The following is a 25,807-nucleotide window of genomic DNA, read 5'->3' as shown; positions in this document are numbered from 1 at the left end:
ATGCCTTCTTGCATTACTCATCAAATAATTGTGAAGACACACAGACACACACACACACAGACACACACACACACGACTCACTTCACTCTTTAATTCCAGTTCATTAACCTAATTGGCATTATTTGTTTTGAAAATTCTCTTTTATACTTTTATTTCCATCCTTCAACATCTTCCTTCATCGCAGTAATCATCATCCCGTTCATCAGTTACCTCTACATTTACATATCAACAGGAAGAGGGACTGCAGAGCTTCCTTTTATTCTGCCTTTCGTCTAAGTTACCAAACCAAGACCATATTTTTAGTCTTTGCAAGGTCACATATGCAAGACACAGCACTCAACAAAGTTGTTCACCCCAGGTCGCCCTCATTTAATATCCATATTTTTCAGGAATGGACGCTGGCGTGGTTCCAAATATACTGCATTAACAAGATTATGCTTTTAGGGCATCAAACTCCAATTCACAGTGCGGATATAGTAAGGGCAGGTGACACTGGGTTGTATAGATGTATATATTTTTCATATTTTCCTATAGAGCAGTCGTACGGCTGCACTCTGAGTGCAAGTGATGCTGAAGAGCAACATGATAGGAGAGTGCAAAGCGTGTGTGAGAGCACTTTTGATAAAGTGTAGTCACAGGAGAGCGGCTGACGGATTGCAGTCTAATGTGAAAATCACTCACGGTGACTTACTGAGCCTGAATGCGTGTGTGTGACTGAGTGTGTAAAAGCACGTGACTTCTGTCGGCATGCGTATAAGTCAGCTGCGAATGCACGCGTGTCCGTGTTTGTGTTTCGTTTGCGTCCTGAATCTACATCATCTCCTCATAAAGCCGATTCTCTTTATTCTCCTCACATTCTCCTCGAACTTAAACAACAATGGTTAAAATGTCGCAAGTCAATTAAGCTAAATTGTGGTTATAGAATTGGGTTCCAACAAATGTGGCACCCCCGAGGACTCATTTACTGATAATGTAGTGTACTTGTTAAGCAGGAAAAATGAGATCTGTTTTCAGCCTGTCATCTACTCATTGGCTCCTCAAAATATGGTTCCATCTGGCCTGCTGTTTCTTTTCATTTCCATTATGTGTGTGTGAGTGCACGTAAGCGTACAATTTAAGCCTCACTATGCAGACAGATGTGTAGACCCCACCTGCCGGGGTCAACAGAGGTTACACATGTGGGTTCGCCCGTGTGTTATTAGGTTTAAGTGTGTACGGGAAAGAGATGGGACGGGGGTCGGGGAGAGGAGAAGGCTGATGCACTTAGGCTAGACAGCGTCTCGCTTGACGTTACATAAACAAGGAGTGACAGCCGGGAAAGAAGTGAGAGAGGCGTGGTGGAGCGAGGAAGTGAGTCACGATGAGGGCGAAGAAGAGAAGTTCGCCAGTCAAGAGAGTTGATCAAGAGGGGGATCAAGTCAGAGTCACTGACTAAGCTTTGCCTCTAAATCCAATCAGCGATAGAAAATAATGCACAGTTGAACTCTCAAGTGGTTATAGCAGAAGAGATGTAGTAGTAATGACAGATGCAGTAGTACACATAGGTCAAATGGTAGTAGTAGGAACCAGATTAATACACATAGTTGTTGCAGTAAACGTCATAGCAGCAGTAGTAGTTCTTGTAGTAGTAGCAGTTGTAGAAGTGATTAGAGTAGTAGTTACAATTAGAAGTACTGTAGTAGTAGTAGTAGTGACTATAGTAGTAATAGACACTAGACTAGTGGTAGCCATAGCAATAGTACAAGCTGATGTAGTAACATTAGACATGAGAAGTAGTAATAGTAGTTTTATTAGAGCAGGAGTGTTCGGTGTAGTTCTTGTAATATCAGTGGTGGTTGTTGTAGTGTAATGATAGTACTACATGAAATGAAGGATACAGTTCATGGTATTCTCACTGTGATGTTGTAGTACCGCGGCGTCGGGCAGTACTGTAGACTCAGCTATCTGACTCTTTTCTGCTGGAGCAGCATGTGTCACAGTCAAGTACTCGCCTCATTAACTCGCTTTGTTCACAGTAATCCATCTTCATGTAGTGTGTGTGTGTGTGTGTGTGTGTGTGTGTGTGTGTGTGTGTGTGTGTGTGTGTATGTGCATGTACCCCAGTGTTTCCTGTAGTACAACAAACAGGCAGGATCTGAAGGCGATGTCTTGACACTGCTACAAACTGGGTTTTAAGGATTTTAAGATCAACAGAATCATCTTCCGTCTGAACATCTTGTCTGTCTAACCATCAATCGGCCGTCAGCGACAGAAGCAAAGATTTAGTTTATCTTGAACTGGCGTGGACAGTTTTGGTGTAAATCACATGAAAGCAAAGCTGAGTCGAGTGAGTGAGTGTGAAAAATAGAAAAAAAATAAAATTCACTTCAATTTCATAGTTCGATTATCATTCCACTTTGTACCTCAACAGAACATCTCACATCAAAAGGAGGTAAACTTTAAAAACTCCTAACTTGTTTCCAAAGTCACCTTTCACTTCAAAACCTCATTTCACCTCCACGTTCTACTTATCCCCCCCTGAACTCATTGGACGGGATATTTTGCTTTTTTAATTAAAGTGATTAAGCTGCGGTTGTCAGGTAATAGGAGGATTTTCTGCTCTGAGGGATTGTATGTGTGTACGTGTGCGTGTCTCTGTGTGTCTTTTCGCAGCTGTGGCACGTAGAAGATGGCCCGGCCCGGTCTTATCCCATGGTGTCCGTGCGTGACTAATACCTGCAGTTAGCAGAGTGCTGTTATGACACATGAGTGGACTTCTGCATCCTTTATCTCACAGATCCGCCCATGCAATCATCGAAGGGGAAGCCGCTACCATCATGTTGCTAGAAATGTTTTCCCTGTGTGTTCCTTTCCATCACTCTTGCTTTTTTCATTTCTCATCCCTTCTCTGCTCTGCTCAACAGTTGTGTGGTGGACGAGATGGACTTCTCAGGCATGGAGCTGGACGAAGCGCTGAGGAAGTTTCAGGCCCACATTCGTGTCCAGGGAGAAGCTCAGAAGGTGGAACGTCTTATCGAGGCCTTCAGGTAATTAAAAGCAGAAGTCGTTGTGTTAGTCTGAATTCATCTTGCCATTTTCTGTTATGGTGTCATGTTATATATACACATATATACGCTGGAATGCTTCCTCAGGGTTGTTGCCCCAAGCGAAGGAGTTCAAGTATCTCAGGATCTTGTTCAGTTGTTTGGTTGTTTTGTTTGGCTGCAGTACTGTGGACGTTGTACTGGACTGTTGTGGGGAAGAGGGAGCTGGAAGACAAAGCTCTCGTTTTTCCAGTCCATCTACGTTCCAACCCTCAGCTAGTGAAGTAGTGACCTAAAAATGACACTGCGTGTACAAGCGGCCGAAATGAGCTAAGGCCTAAGCCTTAGAGACAGGGTAAGGAGCTTGGACATCTGGGGGGGAGCTCGGAGTAGAGCCGCTGCTCCCTCGTATTGAAAGGAGCCAGCTGAAGTGGTTCATCTGATTAAGATGCCCCATTGGAGGTGTTCCGGGCACGCCTAACTGGGAGGAGACCCAGAACCTGCTGGATGGACTACATAGCCCATCTAGTCAGGGAACGCCTCAAGATCCCCATGGAGGAGCTGGAATTTGTTTCTGGGGAGAAGGGTGTCTGGAGTGTTTTGCTAAAACCAGCTGCCACTGTGACCCGACCCCAGTTAAGCTGAAGATAATGGATGGATGGATTATATTATATTTCTTTGCATTACAAGTAATATTCATGCATTTTACTGCAAAAAAAAAAACACGACAGCGAAATTTTTGAGAAAGGATTAAATGTTGCCTGCCAAGTTAAAGGTCCAGTGCGTAGGAATTTGTGCCATCTAGTGGCATAGTTGTTGACTGCAAGTGCCTCGCTTCACCCCCTCCTTGGTGATTATACACGAATAAAAAACATAGTTATGCAAATTATATTCAATTTTTTTTCAGATTCTATAAATACAGCTCTCTAAATCTTACTAGTGAACAGACATGCAAGAACCAGAGATTTGACCGTGTAAGACAAATGTCATTAATATTCAGACACACTGTTGTGCTGAGAGAACAGTTGCTTTGAAGGAGTCGGATATGAATATTTATCAAGTTGTAGGTTATATAAAATATCCCTCATTTGTCTGCTGACATTTCTTTCCCATTGTAATGTAAGTCTGGGTGTGTTGATAGTTGAGTGGGTGTAAAAAGTGGAAGGAAATACTGCCACTCAAGAGTTACCTCTGGGCCAGACATGTCTCGCGGTGCTTTACGAAATAATTCACGGGATTACATCAAGTTTTGATGCCCAGGGGTACAGATGTGAATTCATGATTCTTTCTTGTTACCATACAGCTATGCTGGACAAATACACAAAAAGGGAATTGGACATGCACACAAAAAGAGACACATGCACACAGAAACTCCACTTTTTCCAAGAAGTAATGGAGAAATCGTGGACAGAACGTATGTGAACATCAACACGCGCGTATGATCTTAGCAGTCTAGTCACACAACACGCATGTTCCTCTTTCCTTTCTGCTCGGCTACAATAAAAACTGTTGACAATGCAGCCCCCGATCTGAATAGCCAGGCAGCATGTAATTTCTGGCCACAATATGCGACAGGCAGACAATTTGCAGTGCAGCTGTGGCACTGTGTGTTAATGCTAACTGTTTGCCGTAGCCCCTCCGGAGTAACAACCACCTGTCACAGTTGTCGAGGTGCCCAATGAGGAGAAAAACGGCGGCATTGTCATAGTCAGTGGGCAGAGAGGTTGGCACGAGTAATGTTTGGACATCAGGCCGGCTCTGCGTGTTATCGGGGGCAAGAGAGAAAGTGGGGGGGAGGATGGGGTGAGGGGTTCGAGGCAAGGAGGAGATGCAAAACTGGGAAAAGGAAGGTAGGAAGGAAGGAAGGGGAAAAAGGAGAGAGATGGAGGAAGGTTTATAAATAACCAGCGTTGCGTAACCGCCACTGCCTCTCTGTGCCTGCCTCCCCTGCTCCTGGGCTTTGATATGCCTACACACACAACACACACACACACACACACACACACACACACACACACACACACACACAAATCTCCGAAGTAAGTGAAGGGGATTTGAAGCAGCGGTGAAAAAGTGAAAAGCAGCTTCAGTATCTGCTGCGTCAGTGTGCTAATGAATGAGCAAACATGAGCCAGCTCCCGTTGCTGCAGATTTATATTTTCATGTCGGCATTACGGTGTCCAGACATCATTATTTACCCACCTTGCAGTCACACACAATTGCTGTGTATTCCATTATGGTTATTATAGATAAAGAGCATGCAACTTCATGCACCAAAATCCATCCTCGCTGAGTGTATAATGAGCGTTGGATTGCACCGTGTTAAGCGGCCTGTAACAAAAGCAAAACTGGTTTTGGAAGACAGCGGCAAATGCCAAATTTGAAGACTGCCAAACCCGTCTGAGCGAGCAGCACCGTGTGCCACTTTGTTTTCCTTTCTGTGCAGAGTAAAGAGCACACTTAGATAGGAAGCAGCATGAATTGAGTTTTTTTCACCACATGACGCTACAGTACATTTAGGATTTGCAGACAAGGGCATAATTACTGGCTGAGTTTTTTTTTTCTCTCCAGACATTGAGATGTGAATAAGCATCTGCATGTAGCCCCGTGATTATCGTGCTTAAACAAATAATGCGTGACAACAAATACACATGAAGGCACAGGTCCCAGACGATTACAGGGACACAATGAAATCAAAAGTTTCATACAAGCAATATAAATGTTCATCATTTATGGTAAATGCTCTCTACCTGACCTTTCTGGTCTTCCGACCAAACTTTTCTTGTCTGTCGTTCACCCTTGATGGAACGTCCCACCAGTTCCTACCAGATTACGGGGTCCCTTTCTACCTTCAAAAACCTCCTCAAGACCCAGCTCTTGAGAGAGTACCTCCTCTCCTCGCACCACAAAGAACTGATCATGCTAAATCTACCCCTCTTCTACAACCCTCAGTCACTTGATTCTATGCGAGAAGTACTTGACACGACGTGTCCTTGTCGCACTTGTTGGAGTATTTTTGGATAAAAGCATCAGCTAAAAGAACATTTTAATTCATTAAATAAAGGTTTTATTTCTACGACAAAGAGCACAGCCTTGTACTGAATTATCTTTGATGATCAGCCAAGCAATCTTTTATCCGTCAATAAAAAATAGCTACACTTTTTACCCCAAATGATAGTGGGGGAACCTTTTTCAGCCCTGAGTAGCGTCTGCAGTATTTCTCCAACCTACTCCAATCCCCTCATACCTTCCACCAAGAAGGTAGGGCAGCTTGAGAAACAAGTCTGCAAATCATTCTCTTTGTTTTTCTTTTTGATAAACATGGAAGCATTGCTCGAGCAGTGTTGGAAAGAACATTAAAAACTGTGTGTGTGTGTGACAAGGTATGAACGTACTGTATGCATACCAATATGTGTGTCTCTCTACCCACAGTCCCACAGAGACATTAGTTTCCAATCATGCGGCTCAGTGGGTTTGAAAAATAGTTCTACAGCCCCAATGTGGAAATGATGACTGATTAAAGTAACAATTACAGTATACACTTCAACACGGAGCCTACAGGGTCCACACACACACACACACACACCTTCTCATTCTCCTTTTCTTTTGTATGTTGCCAACTCGGATTACTCATTCACTGTAGATGTTGTACTGTTGTACTGTTGTCCTGTTGTATTATTCATCCCATAACCAGGAAGTATCCATGCACCTCACAGAGAAACAATTTATCTCTCTCCTCTGGGAACTTCTTTCCAAACACACAAACACACACACGAATGCAAACACCCAAAAGTAGGTATCTACAAATCTTTTAGATGCATGGTTTCCAGAACCACACGACACAGTGGCATTTCTATTCTCCACCTCTTATATTCAGGGGAACTACATCAAACTGAGCCTTGCCTCTGTTGTGATCCTTTGCCTCGGATTTCATATTTCATATTTCAAACTTCATATTTCTTCTTTGCAGCATAACAACAACATGCATAAATCCCGCAACCAGGCCCATAAATGTTGGAGAATGCTTAACTATGGCTGAAGGCTCAGGGGACTCACTCGGGATAAAGTCACAAACACAGACGCATGCACCCACACACGCAAAATTCGTGATCCATGTGACCATCCAATCCAGTGGGACAAATGTGTTTATGCAGAGAGACACAGTTTCAGCGGAGCGCCCACTGTGAGGTTCATTGTTGCTGAGGGGCAGCTCAGATGAGCACAGATGAAGCCACAAGCTAAATTAAAGCCATAACTCTTATTTTGGTGCCACACTCTCGTGCTCAGCTTGTGTCAAGGCATTTATGGGCACGTAGCGTGTTGAAGAATGCCATTGGAGTCTCGGTTTAATGTATTATGTGTCTACCACCATCTGTTATCCCTTCCTACCCCTTCCTTTATTTGCCTCATGCACCAATCCCTTCTTACATGCATGTCTTCCTTTTATTCAATGAATCTTTGAGCCTCTTCTTACTCTACTTCTTTTACACCAACAGTCAGCGCTACTGCATGTGCAACCCAGACGTTGTGCAGCAGTTTCACAACCCGGACACCATCTTCATCCTGGCTTTTGCCATCATTCTGCTCAACACCGACATGTACAGTCCCAACATCAAGCCCGATCGCAAGATGTTGCTGGAGGACTTCATACGCAATCTAAGAGGTAAGCGACACTGTGTTATGGTTGCTTTAAGAGGTACATACATGTTAAAGGAGTAAAGTGACGATAATTACAGTAGGTTTCAGTGGCGGGCCTTGCATTTCACACCTAGGCCTTCAGTGATGTTCTACTTAGTCCCAGTTCAATAAGTACCTCTCATAATATCATCATTTAGGACACCACGTGACCACGGCTGGAGAAATTATATACAGAAACACACTATAAGCACTACTGGGCATTGCAAAATGTTTTCTGACGCATTTAAAAATCAATACTGTCAAAACTTTTTTTGCATTTTAAGTAGGCTATATTTGTCCTTTTAGTTCGTTATCACTGATTTGATATGAACGAAATAAATTATAAAAACATATTAAACGTATTTAGTATATTTATCATTTTAGTTCGTTATCATTTATTTGATATGAACGAAATCAATTATAAAATCATAGGTAAGCATGAAAAAATAAAAATAAAAAAAAATTTAAAAATAAAATGTTTGTACTCACCAGAACAGCTGTCCATTTCTTTCCTCAAGAAGACCTCAGTGATTTGTTTGTACAGTCCTTCTTCCAAATGACCTTGCAAGTTTATCTGCAACCAAATCCACGTTTTTCCCTCCTTCCTTCAGGCCTTTGTGGAATAAAAAAGCGAGTAGATATTAGATTTCTCTCTCTGTGGCTCCGATGCGGCTCAGCTGATCTGTGTTGAACTTAGTGAAGTTTGTTTTACGGCGGTAAGCGACTGTCCAATCACAGGACGCGTACATGTCACGTTCAACGTGAGGCTAGCTAGAGCTAGAAGGCCCGCTGTCAACAACTCGTGATCTGATTGGCTATCGCAACTGTCTATCAACTGTATGTGCCCGTACTATTGGTTCGCTTCGCATTGTTGATTCTGAAGGCCTCGGGCAGATTTCATACAGCCTGGCAACAGCTAGCTGAGTTCTGATTGGATAAAAGCTCTAACCTAAAAACAACAACACTGGAACGAGCCTAATATGACATAAAGAGAATATGAAGTATGCTTTTATGTATTTAGGAAAAGTAAATAAAAAATTAAATGAACTTTTATCAACTTATGATCAGATTTGTTTTTAGGTGTGTAGAAACTGTATGTGAATGTTTGTCAATGAGTTTAGGAGGATGGCCTGGATGGTTTGTCCTGTTACTGAATTGTAAAGCTGAGATTGACTTGGAAAGCATTACCAGCTCTAAGGATGGTGCTCTGCAGCCAGTCCTGACATGAACTCTTGTAAGAAAGGGCAAATAAAATATTCTCCTACAGCTAGGGCTGATGGGTTATTAGTTTTGCAGAATATTTGGCCCGACGATGCTGGATGAAAGTCAGAAGATCACTAAAGTTATTACTAATTATCCTGTGGTAGAACGTGAACATCTGAACCAAGTTTCATGCAATCCATCTAATTGTTGTCAGGGCGAGTCACTAAAAACGCGCTAGAGAACAAGTCATCAGTCAGTAGTCCTCCTCCTTCACGGGCCATGAATGTCTGTACAAAATGTCATGGCAATCCATCTAATAGTTGAGATATTACAGTCTGGATCCGTGGTGGAGCAGACCGACTCACTGGCATGGCAAAAAATATGGTAAACAAATATAGTATCCTTCCCCCACAGAGATGTTGATTCATTTATGGCGACCACCAAAAACTGGAATAAGTCACCACTGACAGGAAGAAAATTGAAAGACCCAAAACATCCTATAATTATAACACATGGCTTTCAGTTTCAAATTACTCTATGGCACAAGATGCTGAAAAGTTCTCACCAAAAGCTAATATACTAGTTAGAGAAATTATTGAATGTTACTACAATCTAGATGAAAAATATTATAAGAAATCAGTAATACTAAATAATCCTGCAAGAAATGTTCCCAAATATCTCCCGTTGGGGGCTTTGAGCAAGGCAGCGGAGCCCACAGATGAATCAGGGATAGTAAGTCAAACAGTGCATCAACCTGCATAAAATTAGGTGATAAAAATAAGGTTACATCTCTCTCGTGCTTTATACATTCACAACTCATAGCGACACCGACAGAAAGCACCTGTAATTCTTGTCTCTCCCGCGTGCAGACAGATGCTCGTTCTCCGAGCGTTGCGGGTGAGGCGGGAGCGACGTAGTTATGCTCTCCCTCCGTGCAATCAATCAGCGAACAGTGAGGTCAATGCACCAACAACTTTAATAGAATCATCCAGACTGTTCCCCACAATTAAATTAAGTTGGAAAATCAATTTCGGCATCTTATGCAAATTAAAATATGCCACTCTCTCTTGGCCTGTCTATTTGTCTTCTCTGTCTCTCTTGCCATTCTCTTATCTTGTTTGGTCTCAGTCAGAATATTAGTCTGTCTGTTTATTCATCCATCTTTCCTTGTTTATATTTGCTATATTTTTTTCTCTCTCTCTCCTTTATTCCCCCTCCTCACGTATGTCTCTCGTACACACTGACGGAGGAATAGCTCACTCAAATAATTGGCTGAGGTGAAAATGCAATTATGCATCAGAAACCAATAATAATGAAGAACCATAGAACATTCATTATCTCAATTAAAACAGACAAAGCTATTCCACAATGGGCCTACATAATAAATAAACCAGCTTGCATAATAAATGAATCCAGTATGTCAGCTCATTAAAAAAAATGAAAATTGTAGTGTCTCAGTTACTGGATGCTTTGTTTTCATAGAAGGTGGACTCAGATTTGCGAGAGAGAGAGTTCACGCCACCTTTTAAGTCATTATGGTGGGCTGCTGCTCACCGATGGGTCTTTGTACGCAGCCAAATTTTAAATCGAGATGATGTAAACAGGAGGAGACAGAAGAAAGTCAAGAGGTTTACTCAGAACTATATATATATATAGAGAGAGAGAGAGAGAGAGAGAGAGAGAGTCTTAGAAGGAAAGTAATCAGGTCAATCTGGGGACCATGAATGTAAAAGAAAGTGTCAATCTGTCCAGTAAATGGTGTTGGTGCTGGTATTGCTCAATGAAAAGCATCACCAAAGTCGGTAAGATTTCTCCTCTGAGGACCATGATTGTCTGTACAAATTTGGCGTTGATAGTTGTTGAGTTATTTTAGTCTGGACCAAAGAGGTGGACCAACCAACAGCTGCGAGCATGGCTAAAATAAAAGCAGTGAAGTCAAGAGGAGTGTAAGTAAAGTGGAAGAACTATGGAAGAAAATAAAGAGACATTCAGCAAAAAGATGCAACTTTATTAATGTGACACTTTACACACATTTCCCTCCGGACATCTCCTCCTCTCCTTCTCTCTCCATAATGTGCAGCGATGTCTCAGCGGTGTCCAAGGGTGCCTCACTGTCAACGGCATCACTTGTGGCGGCTTAATTTTCTCCAAACACATCCTGCCCCATTGGAAACTCAATGTACCACACAGCGTAGTACAGCTGTGCAGATATAATAGGGAGCATCTCGAGGGCAACCTTTCAGCCTAATGCCATGCAGCTCTACTGCGCATCAAAATGCCAAGGCCTTGAACTGCAATGTGTTCCAGACAGAAAATCTTCCAGGAGAAAGGCGGGCAGTTAACCTTTTACTTGCCAATTAACCTCCTCTCACATTGCCGTCTGTCATTACATAATGGAGATGGTGAAAGACAGAAAGTCAAAGAAGGACAGATGAGGAGACTAGAAGAAACAGAGCTCTGTTTTGCTCTGAATATTGAATTTTCCCCCAGTTATTGCATATCAAATAACGAGGTCAAACAAACACGCCAGTATAATTTTTCACATGTAATATTTTTGCATGTATTTAAGCCAGAGAAGACACACCATACACACGCTTCATATTCCTTCTGATGCTAAAATTTCTACATTTGTATACTTGTTGTGTAATCTACCTGTTCCCATCTTAGGTGTGGATGACGGAGCAGACATCCCCAGAGACATGGTGGTGGGAATCTATGAGAGAATACAACAGAGGGAGTTGCGCTCCAACGAAGACCACGTCACCTACGTCTCCAAGGTTGAGCAGTCCATCGTAGGCATGAAAACGGTAAGGACACAAAGACACCTTTGTCCTATAATTGTGAGGAGCAAACACTGACCATTGCTTAACTTGAACTTAAACAATATTAATGTTTAACCTGTATTAGTTGATGTTTTTGGCTACTTTAGGCAGCACAACAAGTTGTCAACACAACACTGACATGTTATTAATGTGTTAGCAAATTTATTTACACATCAAGCAGACAAAAAGGAATATCACTGTTCATTTGGAGTTATGTTTGTAGCCACCTGGCAATTTAAAGTTCAATATTCACTCTTTTTTAGCTCTGTCTTTGGTATCAACCAACTCCTGAGGGAAATATCTGACTTGTTAGTTGCTGAATGCTCCACTATGCTCACCCTAATTTTTTCAGACTGCTGTTTGGTGCTACGGAGGTGGAGTCCACTTGTTTTTTTTTATGAGAGCTTTATTGCTTGAGACAGCTGCTTTTTTGCATCTGGAAAAGTTGAGCGTGATCAAAACAAAGCTATTGACCGTAAATCCAAAACAATGAGCTCAAAGATGTTAAAATGCCCAACAGAGAAGAAGGGGACTGTAGAGTTTTCTCTGGGTTTATCATTGCAAATAACCCATTTTCACGTTATACAGTAATTTCAACCATTTTAATATAAAAAAATATTGATTTAACTCTAAAACCACATCTTAATCCTAACTAACTGTCTTTATTATCAAACCAAGGCTTGCTAGAATGGTAGAGGAACAGGGTTAATCACACAAAAACATGAATTACACACACACACACACACTTTGTCAAGTCCCTCACTCATTATTTAAGGCCTTATCGCTATCACCTAGTCTTAGTAGCACAAGCAGAGCACATTTATTAGCCATTAAATGTCTCATCATTAGCGCGATCATTACCTCAGGTCATTACTCCAGCTAGATCCGTCATTAACCACTGCTATCATCAGAGTCTCGTTCTAACCGTTTAAGGTTACGGCTTGGTCAGCGCACATGAGCAAACATAAAGTAAGTGGTTGAACCCAACGCTTCTTTAGTTAAGAGTCAACTTCTGAGATGAAAAAAATTGTCACACACCGACTTGTGGTTGTTGTTTTTGGCCACTGTGTGAGTATTCTTGTGTAAAGTTTTGTTTGAGCAGACATAGTGGGATTTATAATTGACTGATTACACTGATTCATGTGGGAACGTGCCGTGTGTGCTCACTCATAACGTTGAAAAGGCGTTTTAAAATACTTCAACAGTTCAGGGAATTCGGTTTGAATCTTATCAGTGCTCCAAGGCCTTTATATCCTTTATTCATGAAAAATAGATAAAAGTTGCTGATTGATTTTTTCCCCCCATAGACTCAAGACTGTAAAAGAAATATTGCATCCACATAGAAGTATATAAATCCTTTCAAAAATGCATCCAAGTCCATGTTGATCAATTGAAACTGAATTCCAGAGATAACATCAAAAACTCCTAGAGATTTTTTTTGTCACGCTAAGCATGCGTAGACCTCACACTCAGTCCGAGTGTTCGAGCCAACTAAGCTACGAATGGCCAGCTCTTAATCTTTGTTGCCTCATGACTTGATCAAATAGTTGTAAATATCAAAGTATTTCACCTCTGGCCATTCAGCTGGATCACGTCTTCAAGAAAGGTGAGGCAAATAGAAGCGAGCTACAAGCATTTTGTGAGCATTTGAGCCCTTCGTTGCATATTGTGCCCAAGCGGCAACTTCCATGTCTGTGAAGTAAAACCTATGCGGAAGTAACAAAAACTGCAGTTCCTCAAACATCCACTTGAGGTTGGCTACAGAACGAGTCAGTCTCCATAAGTGTCCATGTTAAAATAAAGCAGAAATAAAAATGTTTACAGCCTGGTACAAAAAAAGGTTTGGTCTCTGTAGCTAGACATTGAATAAATTCAAGAATTTCTATTTAACGCAACTGTTCAAATCATATTAAATCCTAAAGTTATGCACAATTAACATATTTAAATTGAGTTTCCAGTCTGTTTTAAATATAAATCATCGTTGTATCCTGTTAACTTTTAGAATGACATTGTAATTCAAGACATTGAAAGTTTTGCAACCATCTTTTTATTATTATATTTTTATGGCTTGTGCCTTTAAGTGCCTCAGTGATGGATGAGTAGCCATAGGATGACAGAAGGAGTGTTGTCATAGCCAAAACAATGATAGATTGTTGTGACAGGAAGTGACTATTCCTGTCCCATGGGCACCGTCTGCTATAAAAATAAAGTTTCTTCCTTATTAACGCCATCACAGCAGGCGTCAGAGCCTCTGTATTGTGGATTGGAAAACTTCTCATCTATTATGCTGTAGGGGAGTAGCCCACATGAGAATGATATAATTGGGTTCTCCATAATAGGACTTTGCTCAGTGTAAATATTAGATGACTTGATGAAAGCTATAAACAACTTTTCATGAATGTGATGAAGTAGCTCTCCAGCCAACGGTTCTCCTCCTCACACACTGAAAAATTTCTTTGAATATTTGATATGCATAACATTTGTAGAATCAGTTTTTCTTCAGCCATACAATTATTTTGTTAATTGTATGACTAAACTCTCTCCTGTCACACTCCTACTTAATAATCCCGTCAGAAAAGGGATGAATTTATTTATTTATTTAGTTTTTTTGAACCCGGCAAGAGGCATTTCAGCTAATGATGTCTTTCCATGTTTCTGACATTAGTGTAATGAGAAAGCAGGCTGGCTGTCGCCAGCTGGGCAAGAGTCTGTATAGCCTGCAGTGATGAGAGATGAGAGAGCAAGAGACAGAAGCCCTGTGTGTACTCACTGCATTGCAAATAGTCCACAGGGAGCAGAGGGAATAAAAATAAATAAATAAATTGGAGATGCACAGAGAGAAATCCTCATGAAGAGGAGGATCAAGTCCACATGGAGTGACAGTCAGTACGCAGCTGTTCGGATTGCAGTGCACGGGAGGCTGGACGAGACAAGTCGGAGAGACAAGTGTGTGAAGGGGCGAGAACATGATTAGATCAGTCTTGGAAGGCATGAGCCATTTTTGTAGTGTAATCTGCTTAAAACGGTGAAAAGCACTTAAGTCCAAGAGCAGAAGGCAGGCCTCAAGGGACACAACTGAAGGATTTTGTAAAAAAAAAACCCAACAACTTTATATTAGAAAAGTTCAAAGTTCAAATTTAATTATAATCACACAGGTACAATTAGTTATATACATGTTTCCAAGCTCCTACAGTGTGTTTGTATACTAATAAAAAATAGAAAACATAATTAATAATAATGGTTACTGTGGCTGTAACGTGAGTAATGTTTAAGGTGTTTATAAAGGCAATTCTGACATTTCTTTCAAAACACATTAAATATGTTGGAAAATAGTTGCTAAAACCTGTGAAAAGACTTTAAACAATATAGGAAAATAGTTGCTAAAACCTGTGAAAAGACTTTAAACAATATATAACTGAAATGTGGAGTAAGAGGTTAAAACAGTTTTTCACCAGTTTTTAGTCCAGGATTTTGTGGGCGGTCCTAAAGGGTGGGCTTCGATGACACGCGGAGGTCACCCCGGAGCATACCCCTGCACCCTTAGCAGAGATTAATTCATCTCGCTCAGAGTGTTTCAAAGTTAGTCATGACATTTTCTGAACTCATCTGACACTTTTCAGTCGTGACTACTCCCACAAGTGGGCGTGGTTTCAGCAGACACGCCCCCACAGTCCTGGAGCTGAGAATACTGCTCATCTTTTTAAACCTAATTTCATAAACTTGCCAATATTTTTAACTATTTAAATTTGGCTGGGTGGTTAATAACGCTTTCTTCTTTGGTCTGACAAACTCAGAACACACATTTATTCTTCCTTTACCCGGACTTAAAGTAAAAAGGTGTACCTTCAATCACTTTTGTTAATTTAATTTGGTCTAATGTCAGAGCTAAGAACAAAACAGGATTCACCTGAATGTGGAGCTCCCCTCAACTTTATGGAGCTTTATATTGAGTTTCAGCTCATTGTTTCGCTGTCTAGCCCAACACTTTATTGTTCTGGTTCACTCTCACATGTTCTTGGCCACAGCAGGCAGCTGTTTTCAGCAACAAAAAAATCTGTCAGTAAGCTCACATTAATCTATGAATAGGATGTGTTTGTGTGATTTGGAGTCAGATGCGTTCCAAAGAAAGAAACTGCCTTTGTTAACTACAGTAAATTGGGGTTTGCATTGTTAATTCTGGGCTAAAAGTATCATTTAATTTTGTTCACACACTAAGATGAGACCTCAAATTTCAGCACAGCCAAGTAAAGAGTCCTAAAACCTGCATTTATGCCCAAATTCTCCTCAGGGGAACACAGTTAATATTTGAATAACCTTGAAACAACACAGTCTTATCTGTTGCGCTAATTACTGTTTTAATACCTCTTAGGTCCATCTTTGTGTCGCGAGCATACTGTGTTTAATGGGTTTTCCTTCTAATACTGAAGCCTCAGCTTTTAACCTCGGTGAATAATGTGTCGCAGTCCAGCCAAAAGTCATTTGTATTAAGAGTCTCCCGGTTTCTCTTCATGAAAAAGGTCTTTTTGACTGATTTTGGTCTGGATGTGTTGTTTCTCTGCAGGTTCTTTCTGTGCCTCACAGAAGACTGGTGTGCTGTAGTCGACTTTTTGAGGTGACAGATGTCAACAAGGCCCAAAAGCAGGCGGCACACCAGAGAGAAGTCTTCCTCTTCAATGATCTCATTGTGGTAAGTAAACCAAACATAGAGATTCTGTGTAATAATTCATATGTCACGTTGTTTACATGTATACAGTTTCTTTTTTTTTAAATCACCTCTGTGATGGCTGTTCCTGTTCCCTTAAAGCTGCTTATTTTGTTGTGACAGCTGCAATGCACCATCACCTAACTCCCACTGCGAGCTCCCCTCTCTTTTCTTTTCTGTTGTTTCATAACTGAGGACTCTCCGGCCATTTCTTTTAATAATAGATAGTAGCAAACGCAGTGTTGCAGTGTGTACTCATAAGCAATCTGTCCCCTGCAGAGCAGCTTTAAGGGCCAGTAATAAAAGTTATGTTTCATCGGGGGACACGGCACGGATAAGTTGTTCATTTGGTCCAAAGTTGTTTAGATTGGAGCATTATCAAAGGTTTGATGTTGGGCATAATTAATGCGCATTAGAAGCCACATAGGGGTTATCCATCTAAAGTGGTTAACTACTCTCATAATTATGTCAAATGTTGATCTCCTTCCAACAAAAACACAGCAAAAGAATAGGCAGCATGGCCATCCACTCGTCCCCCCTCCTTCCTCTTTGTGCTAAAGCATAAAAGTAATTGGTAGCTGCAGGGAAAAGAGGTTCAAAGGGCTGATTTTTTTTTAAAAGAGAGAGGCAAAAGAAGTTATCCACAAACATCGCAGTGGAACTCTGTTCATTTGGCACTAAAAGTTAGCGGCACGGTATATAATCCGGCGAGACGTTTTCTCCTGACAGCTTTGAAAGCGGGACAGAAATTGTCTTTGAAAAAAAAAATGTGGTGCAAAATTAAAGTGATGGGGACTTCTCTTTGAATTTGGACCCTGTTGTAGGAGCCTGAACATGTCAAGAAGCGTTTAAAGTGCCAATCTGATGTATTGGTTTAATACGGCTCGCCTAGTAAATTATGGCCTGCAGATTCTACTCGTCTCTCTCGCTAGAAGGTCACTCAATGAAAAAGCATCCTTAATACATCCTTATATAAGCATGCCACGGTGTTGTGTTTCATACAAATTAGTGCACCGGCGCACAATTTAAAACACGTTGAAGGTTGTAGTCTCCGTTAATATCGACTCTTTCTGCTTGTTAAATGTATGTTAGATTGGTTTGTTCTTTCCGAGCTTTCTCGGTTTGCTCCGTGTTGCGGAAATCTCAGTGACAAATTCAAATAAAAAGTTATCATGACTCTATTTCTAATTGTTCTCTCGATGACCGCAGATCTTGAAGCTTTGTCCAAAGAAGAAGAGTTCTGCAGCCTACACTTTCTGCAAAGCCATGGGCCTACTCGGCATGCAGTTTCACTTGTTTGAGAATGAATGTAAGTCACTGTGTAACAGATCAGGGTGCATTCAGAAAGAATCTGGCACTGCTCATTCTCTCTCTATCAAACCATCGGACAGAAAACAAATTAAACTTCTTAGTGCCATGTTTTTGCAGCGTATATTGCGATCCAGACTCCAGATTTAGAAGCTGAGTACATGAAATAAACAAAGCCAGAATACAACAGGTAGAGTATCAGAATTTAGTCCACGAATCCACCTGGATAGTCTCGGTTTAAGTAACATTACTGGCTGACTGTAGAGTGTTTTGACCGGTCTATGCGTCTGATTGTGATGTCACACTGCACAACTTCGCTGCCGTAGACACTCGAATGGAAAAACCCGTGTTTTCGCCACAGCGCTGGATTCTGTCTGAATGCACCCTAATGCTTTAGACTTTTAGAAGACAGAGTGAAGTACTCCCAAGTTGTAGGGAACAAAACTTGCAGAAGTCATGTCTGGATTTGAAATTGATTTAAAATTAAACTTCTTTTTATTGCCATCAGGTACGCTACTCTTTTTTTAATGTTCATGATAGCAGGGAGTCATCATCCTGGACTCGGTTCAATAGAACTGATAGTTTCACATCAATTGTGCCTTTGAACCTTTAAAAATGTAATTATAGCAAACCCCTTTGGTACACTTTGTTGGAAATTAAAGCATATTTGAAACACCTTGCCAAGTTGATGGTTTTCAGAAAGAGAAGTGAATCTTACAGACAGGTTCTCTGTTTTACCTTTTTTTGTCTCAACAACTCAATAACCCCTGTGCTCCTCAGACTACCCTCATGGCATCACCATCCTCTCACCTTTCGGCTCAGACAAGAAGCAGGTACTTAACTTCTGCGCCCAAAGTGCCGAGGAGCTGCTCAAGTTTCTAGAAGACCTGAAGGAATCGATCGCGGAGGTGTCGGAGATGGAACAGATACGCATCGAGTGTGAGTGTCTGTCCTTATGCTACCAAACACAGAGGGAAAATGATGTGATGTGATGTAACCACAATCCTAATCAAGCTCTTCATTCTCCTTGTGACTGCATGCATGTACAGCATACTTGCGTTCACTTTTGTCTATCGTGTTTGTGTGTACTCAGAAACAAAAAAGAGGGTCAGCATCCAATTACATCGTGGACTGAATCAGTAATCTCACATCTTGGGAAGTGTGGGACCACAGTAAATTCTTAGATACTCTGTGTAATAATTAATAGGCCTTCAGATTTTGCACATGAGTCAGAAGCCATGCCTGGTTTTGTATCATTTGCCGACATGTAGTCAGCATCACGTCTGTGTTTCTTTTGGTGCACTGCAGCTCAAACAGACTGCAGGACGGCAGTAAATCGGAGGTGAAAAGAGGCCAGTGTTTCCGAAAAAGCAGCCAGGCATACGAGTTTGTTTGTTTGTATGGGTGCGCATATAAAAATTCTCCAGATAATAAACACATGCACATACTTAGACACACACACACACACACACACACACACGGAAAACAGGAGTATCCAGAGCCTGGCTTCTGCCAGTGGGCATCAAAAAGAGCCTCCCTGCTGGGATTTGATGCAACCGCATTACTCTTCTCAGAGGGCGGGAGGTGCCAGCAGCCCGAGGAGAGCAGGCAACAACATATGGAGACAGACAGAGGTTGACAGGAGGAAGTAATTTCTCCCTCTAAAGCTGAGCTACAGACAGCTACTGTGCACAAGAACACATAAAAACCAAAGATTCACAAAGATAAATACAAAAAAAAGAAAGGCACTCTTTCTTAAGGCCTAATATCGGAACAAAACGCGGAGCAAGAATGATTGCTGGCACTTACACAGACAAACACAGCATCTTCTTTTCTCCTCTAAGTGCTTTGTATTGCTGGCACATTAGTAAACATGCCTGCGGCTGACTCACTTCTGTTTGGGCTTTCCCTCTTTGAGATAGGAAGAGGAAATTATAGTTTCTTTTTATCTCAAGGTTTCTGCATCTGGATTTTTATAATGAGGAAAACTCATAACAGAATTGATCATTTTAATTCGGCCCTACAGTCACTGTAAACCTAGCATTTCACAGTGTTTCGGTTCCTTTCTCTTTAGTCTATATGGTACTTTAGTACATCTAACTGTCGCGGAGTACTTCCAGGAAAGCTCTAAATGCATGATGTCTGTACTGGTTATTTCTAGATTTATCTGACCCATTTTTCCCAGGAGATAAACTGCGAAAACGGGACATTTACTGTTGACTTTGTCAGATTTTTTTTTTTTTTTTGTCAAACTTGCAGCAGCATGAACCGCAGGACATTGTGTGCTGCACCTGGCACTCTGGCGGTTCAGCATCAGGATTAGAATTCAGCGCACTGATGGAGACAAAACAACATTTAGTCATCATGATTGGAAATGACATGCAATTACCATCAAGTGTGAAGTTTAATTAGAGTGATGGAGAGTGGTGTTTTGAGCTTAGAGAGAGTGGGAGAGGAAAGCAACAAGAGGACGCGTGTATGTGTGTGCATATTATAATTTATAAAAATAAATAACATAGAAATAACCCACCTACCTCTACCTATTTTGCTCTCTGTCATGGTGATTATGATGATGATCACTTTTGTCTTATGTTCTCTGCAGGGGAGCTGGAAAAACAGCAGGGAGCCAAGACTCACTCGGTAAAGAACAACGGCACACAGCTAGAGCTGCGGGGCAAACAGGGCTCCCCATCAGGTGTGTGAGTGTGTGTGTGTGCAGAGACCTTGTCCCCAATTGCCTTAATTCACCTGCTGTTGAAACAAAGTTGAACGTCTGCTGTGTTATGAATTGATCAATTGAAAAATCTTATCAAGATTCGTGCTGTAATTGTAAATATTATAAAATGAGGCAGTTCACACTGTCAGTGTGTAACGTCAAGCTTTCTGTTCGCAACACGTATGCAGTTAACAATGATAAGAGGCAATTTACCATCACACATGTTAGGAATTTTTTTGAAGCAAGGGTCTCTGATTTCACACCCCTGTAGTCTAAACGCGAGCTTCGATCTAAAAGGCAGAACAGTTATCAGCTGTATCCAGCTCATTAGTCAAAGCTAACCGCAGGAGTTTGCTTGAAACGCCAAGAAAAAGTCAACACCATCACCAGATGATCCACATACAAGACGGAAAAAAGGAGTAACATTGTTCTTGTCCGGCAGGTTTTCAACTCTATCCAGTATCATACAGAAAATTGACTTTTAGATGAGAAAAGGCTTGGAGGTTACAGACTAACTGAGACGTTTGGCATATGTCTGGCTAGGTGGAACATCCCCAAATCCAATAAAAAGCAGGACACTACCACTAAACAAAACAAATTCTGATAGTGTGTTATCTAAGACGTGTTTAGGAGGGTTGCAACACCACAAAATGATATAAACAATGCAAGCTTTGCACATTATGGTCAGCTTTATGATGCAAGATGGCAGCACCGTACATGGGAGAATTTGGCTTTATGTTTGTAAAGTCAAAAGAAGTCTTTCATCTTTATATAGAGTAAATGGATACGCACAAATAAACAAATTTCATACCTTACTTTACATTTTTTTCTGTTGTGTTTTTGGTTTTCGAAAGGCGACTCAGCCATAGAAATCTAAACCCTGACAGTCGTTTTCGAAAGGCGACTCAGCCATAGAAATCTAAACCCTGACAGTCCCGCCATGCCTAGTTACGGTTGCTTAGCTATGATTGGAGAACTGCTGGTTTTGGTAAGAGGTTTAGCGAATGGTAGAACTTTTACAGAAATCGGCTGACCCTTGTAAACCTTTGTAAAACATAGCACATTAAATGTACGTCTACAACGAATCCAACTATTTGCAAAGTAGAAGAAGGCTTTTTTGGCAGTGAAAAGTCCCATTTATCTTCTCTGCAGATAATATTACGTATTTACAGTTGGAGTTCTTCTACAGCTTGAATCGTGCATGAAACTCTCACGGTTAAATCAGTCTCAAGTATTAACTGGGGTAGAAACGATTTGGTTCATTAACACAAGATATTTCTAGCTCCTAAAACATTTAAAGCTACAGTAAAGATAACAATGACTGTTTAACACAGACATTTTGCTGCCACTTTTGTCCCTTTTCCCTCCATGTTTCCCTCCTGTCCAGGAAACCAGGAGATAGATGACAGAAGTGGACACAATGCAGTAGAGGTAAGTGCTTTGTGATAGGGCCATGTCCCAAACAACAGGTAAGTCATTGTCAGAGTGTCATTATCAAGGAATTAGGAATGAGGATGATGAGATATGATGAAACACCAGGACTAGTCATATCTTTAGTGCTAGAGGCGTCAAGCAGGAGTGGGTGAAGAGTGGATGAGAGAGCGAATGATGCTGGGTAAAGTGTTGCGGGCATGTGAGGTAACCCAACCAAACTAAATATTAGATAAAAAGACTCCTCCGCCCTTTAAAGAAATAAATAAAAGATGGTGGTTTGGGGAAATTAATATAAATCATAGCAGACAGGTTCTAGTCACAGAAAACACATCAGACACCGAGGCTTAATTATTATCTGTACGCTCAAAAAGGAAGCGTTTGTAATTCGTTTCACAAGCTCAGGCAGAAATCATGACCCCTTCAGGGCCTTTGAGAGAGCAGCCATTGCTAAAAGTAGCAGACGTGTGGATATGTGCATATACTGTGTGTGTGCGAGCATGTGTGTGTGTGTGTCTACCTAAATTTAGCACGCAAACTTTAATTAACACAGTAACATGCAGGCGGATAAATTTAACGCTCATTTGACCCGGAGTCGTCACCTCCTCACCCCTTCCAAGACCTACGGGGGAAACCTCTCGTGCGAACATTTTGTGCAAGCAAGAGAGCAAGCTGAACTACATCACCCATGGGGCTTTGCAATTACCATCCTAGAGGCGTCAGATGACCTTTCCAAGTCCTTTTTTTTTTCTCTCGTGGCTTTGGAGTTGAGGCCTGCAGAGAAAAGCCAAAAACACAAGGTCAATTTGACATTCAGTGGCTGTTTAATTTCACGCAGCTCGCTTGCTACACTGTGTCAGGCTGTTAATAGATACTCAGGTGCTGGTTAGAGCACAAGTTATTACTTATACATCACACAGCTATAAACGGCTGTAAAATGACAACATTTACATCAGTGCAAACTGCATTCGATGCTGCTCAAGAGACATTTAAAGACATAAAAGTGAAATGTTTTTTTTATTGCGCGATGGAATATCTTCTGATTTTATGCATACAATCTCTCTCTCTCTAACACGCATAATAGCCTTTGGGTTTTGATAACAGAGAGCCATGATCGGGTCAGCATTCATGGTTGTCTGAGCTACCTTCACCAGCCTCATCTTCCCCTCTACTGTGCTGCCTGCAGTAAATGTCAGTGGCTGGTGGGGAGCCGTTAGCTGTCGAAACACATTTATCTTAGAGAACCAGGAGGGTCAGGCTGCTTATACTAGAGGCATGAATATTGGGGATGACGGAATCCCGCGGCAAGCTTTTAATCAGAATTTAACAAGGAAGGTGTCAAAGTTTTACCGTCTCCCTCAGAGCGGTAACAATATGGTCGTCCGTGCTGAAGTGAAGTTTCAAAGCGGCTAAAGACAATGATGGGCGTAATTTAGATGTCGCCTTCACGTTTCAAAATCTCGTTTTTTTACAAACTACAAACCTCGTAGACAGTTACAGTCATGGGCTGTCAGACAGCAATGCCAGTGACAAGAAGACAGAAGTGTGGGCTGTTTTTTTGGAGTTTTTTTTTTTTTTTTAAATATGAAAAGCAAACGCCAAAACCAAAGACAAAGAGTGCAAGTGTAGCCCTTTGAAGCTCCGCCAGCTTCTCCTCAAGCGCAACCTATCCAGCTAACAAGCCACCCACTCCATGCACCTGATTCACAGGCGGGTGCAAAGGAATGTCAGCTGGCTACTCCCAAGCCCAAAATGATGCACTTGAATAAAATATCAGACTTGTGCTGGAAAAAGAGTCAATGTCCTTAAAAAAAACAGTGTCGGTGATAATTTCTTTATTTGTTGCACAAACTCCTGTTGATTGTTGCATAGAGATATTTTTTCATTTCAGTAATCCCATTCAGCCGTTGCATTCACTGACAGCTTAAAAGGAGTAGTTTCTGGGAAATTTCTCCACCTTGCCAAGAGTTACACTGGCGAGTGAAGAGTGTATTGATGTCCTCATCTGTCCGTCAAGTTCTAGGCTCGAGCCAGGACATGATGAGCCTCGCTGGAGTAAAAATGGGAGTCAGTCAGCCTGCCTCTGTCCAAAAGTTTAACAAAATAATAATCTGGCACCTGTGAAGCTCGCTAATTAACACATCAAATAATAGGAAATATGACATATGATGTGAGTGGGGATTTCACAGGGCGTTACATGCTGGATCCATTTCTTGGACGTGCGCATTGGCTTCCTGAGCTGTGTCACTCCCTTTCAACCCTGTTATGATCACTCCCTATAGACAGCGTAGTTCATTCCATTGTGGAAATTCTTGAAGACACTATGTACGTGCAAAAATCTTTGAATTTGGACACAAATGAATACACTGTATAGTAAATGGGAGACACAGTTGGAGTATTAGCTATAAAAGTGTATATGATGTAGTTTTTCTTGAATTTTAGCAAACAAACAACCCCTTCTGTCTTCATTTTCTGACATTTTAACAGCACTGAAACTCTTGGGAATAAACTTGTTCTTTCTATTCAGAAACCCAAACTTTTGAAAGGCACCGGAAAGTCAGCCATTCCTTATCTAAAGTGCTTCAGAGCTCATTGATACTGTACTCTTAGTATATGTGCTAAGTTGTCAAAGAGAAAGAGAGGCCGGTAGATTGAATAGAAGCAAATGTTAATGGAGTTCTTTCACACAAGAGTTACATCGGCTCCTGTAAGCCCTTCCTTACCTCAGATACATTAAAGGTCTATTATATTTGAATAGTGAATTACTGTTGACCTTGTTCACACAGTTGCCATTTTGAAGAAGCTTTGGTGGGAAACTATAACCTGTCTGACACAATTAGAATAGCTTAAAAGTTCATTTGAAACTAAGATTTAACTTAGTCCCCTGAAGGATGCTGATGGCAGGAATAAAAATATATTACATTAACAAAAGGCTGTTAAAATCTATATATGAGCTCCAGGAGAAGTGAGATTAATACATTTTCTTACACAGTAACATGATGAACAGGGTGTTGTGTTCAGAATGGTACATGAATGGTCCGGTGTTTAAGATTTTGGACCAAACACTTATCTAGATATGGATTTTGGCTTTTTATGTGAATTTCACAGCCAGAGAATTTTCCCTACATGTGTCAGGCCGGACTCAAACAGGACTCAGGCGCAGAGGTGTCAATGAGCTTATTTATTGAATTATCAAAAACCCTCGACAGAGTGAGGCTATGGCAGGCTATGAAAACAGGCCTAAACTATGGAAAACAAAAATCACTCCAACAAGGAAAATCAAAAGGCTGCAAAACATTAACTGAAAATCTCTCCTGGGAGGCTGAAAAAACAACTATACTAAGCACTAAGAAACAAATGACTATACTAAGAAATTTACAACAACAAAAAAAAATCACTCAATCGAGGCAAAAAACAAAGGAACACTCACGCAACAAGGCTAAGGCTGTGGACAGGCAAGAAAGAAGGCTTAGGTGACCAATCGTAGGACGAAACACTTTGGCACAGGACAAAGGGAGACGCAGACAAGATATGGGGAACAGGTGGAAACAATCAGACCGGTGACACATGAGGAAGGGCAAGTAACCTGAAACGAGAGGGCAGGTAAATATCAAAATAAAACAGGAAATGACGAGACAATAACAAACCCAACTTGACCTCATGCTTGGAAGGAGAGAGTGAGGTGTGGGAGAGTATTCAATTTGTTGCAGTTTGCAACTTTACCTTTTACCTTTTTACTTAAAAAAAAAAACGTTGTGCCTGACATGCTCGTTGGTTGCATAACACTCACAATCGCCACATGACTTTTGTCCGCTGCGCATGAAATGTATTTCAGATTGTGCCCGTTCCATGAATTTCTGATGATCTCTATATTTTTGTCTTGGCGTGTGCTTTTCTGAGAAAATAGGCTGCATAAAAATAATTT

General features: G+C 41.2%; 2 protein-coding genes across 4 annotated transcripts in view; one reads left to right on the top strand and one right to left on the bottom strand.

Annotated features, from left to right (window-relative positions):
• The window catches only part of LOC104928802 (E3 ubiquitin-protein ligase TRIM38), an 899,066-nt gene that overhangs the window by 705,669 nt on the left and 167,590 nt on the right, over positions 1-25,807 (bottom strand). The gene's annotated exons all lie outside the window — the stretch shown is intronic.
• iqsec3a (IQ motif and Sec7 domain ArfGEF 3a) overlaps positions 1-25,807 on the top strand; it is a 94,739-nt gene that overhangs the window by 66,974 nt on the left and 1,958 nt on the right. For all 3 annotated transcript variants that reach the window (XM_019273482.2, XM_019273484.2, XM_019273483.2), the window contains 8 exons: positions 2,904-3,026; positions 7,520-7,686; positions 11,571-11,710; positions 16,287-16,412; positions 17,637-17,736; positions 18,516-18,674; positions 20,338-20,430; positions 21,839-21,882. In XM_019273482.2, the coding sequence (XP_019129027.2) occupies positions 2,904-3,026; positions 7,520-7,686; positions 11,571-11,710; positions 16,287-16,412; positions 17,637-17,736; positions 18,516-18,674; positions 20,338-20,430; positions 21,839-21,882 (952 nt within the window). The remainder of the gene's footprint in view (positions 1-2,903; positions 3,027-7,519; positions 7,687-11,570; positions 11,711-16,286; positions 16,413-17,636; positions 17,737-18,515; positions 18,675-20,337; positions 20,431-21,838; positions 21,883-25,807) is intronic.

This window comes from Larimichthys crocea, chromosome XX (assembly GCF_000972845.2).
Source record: "Larimichthys crocea isolate SSNF chromosome XX, L_crocea_2.0, whole genome shotgun sequence".
Taxonomy (NCBI): Eukaryota; Metazoa; Chordata; class Actinopteri; family Sciaenidae; genus Larimichthys; species Larimichthys crocea.
The sequence above is the reverse complement of the archived record's forward strand: the minus strand, read 5'-3'. Positions and strand labels throughout refer to the sequence as shown.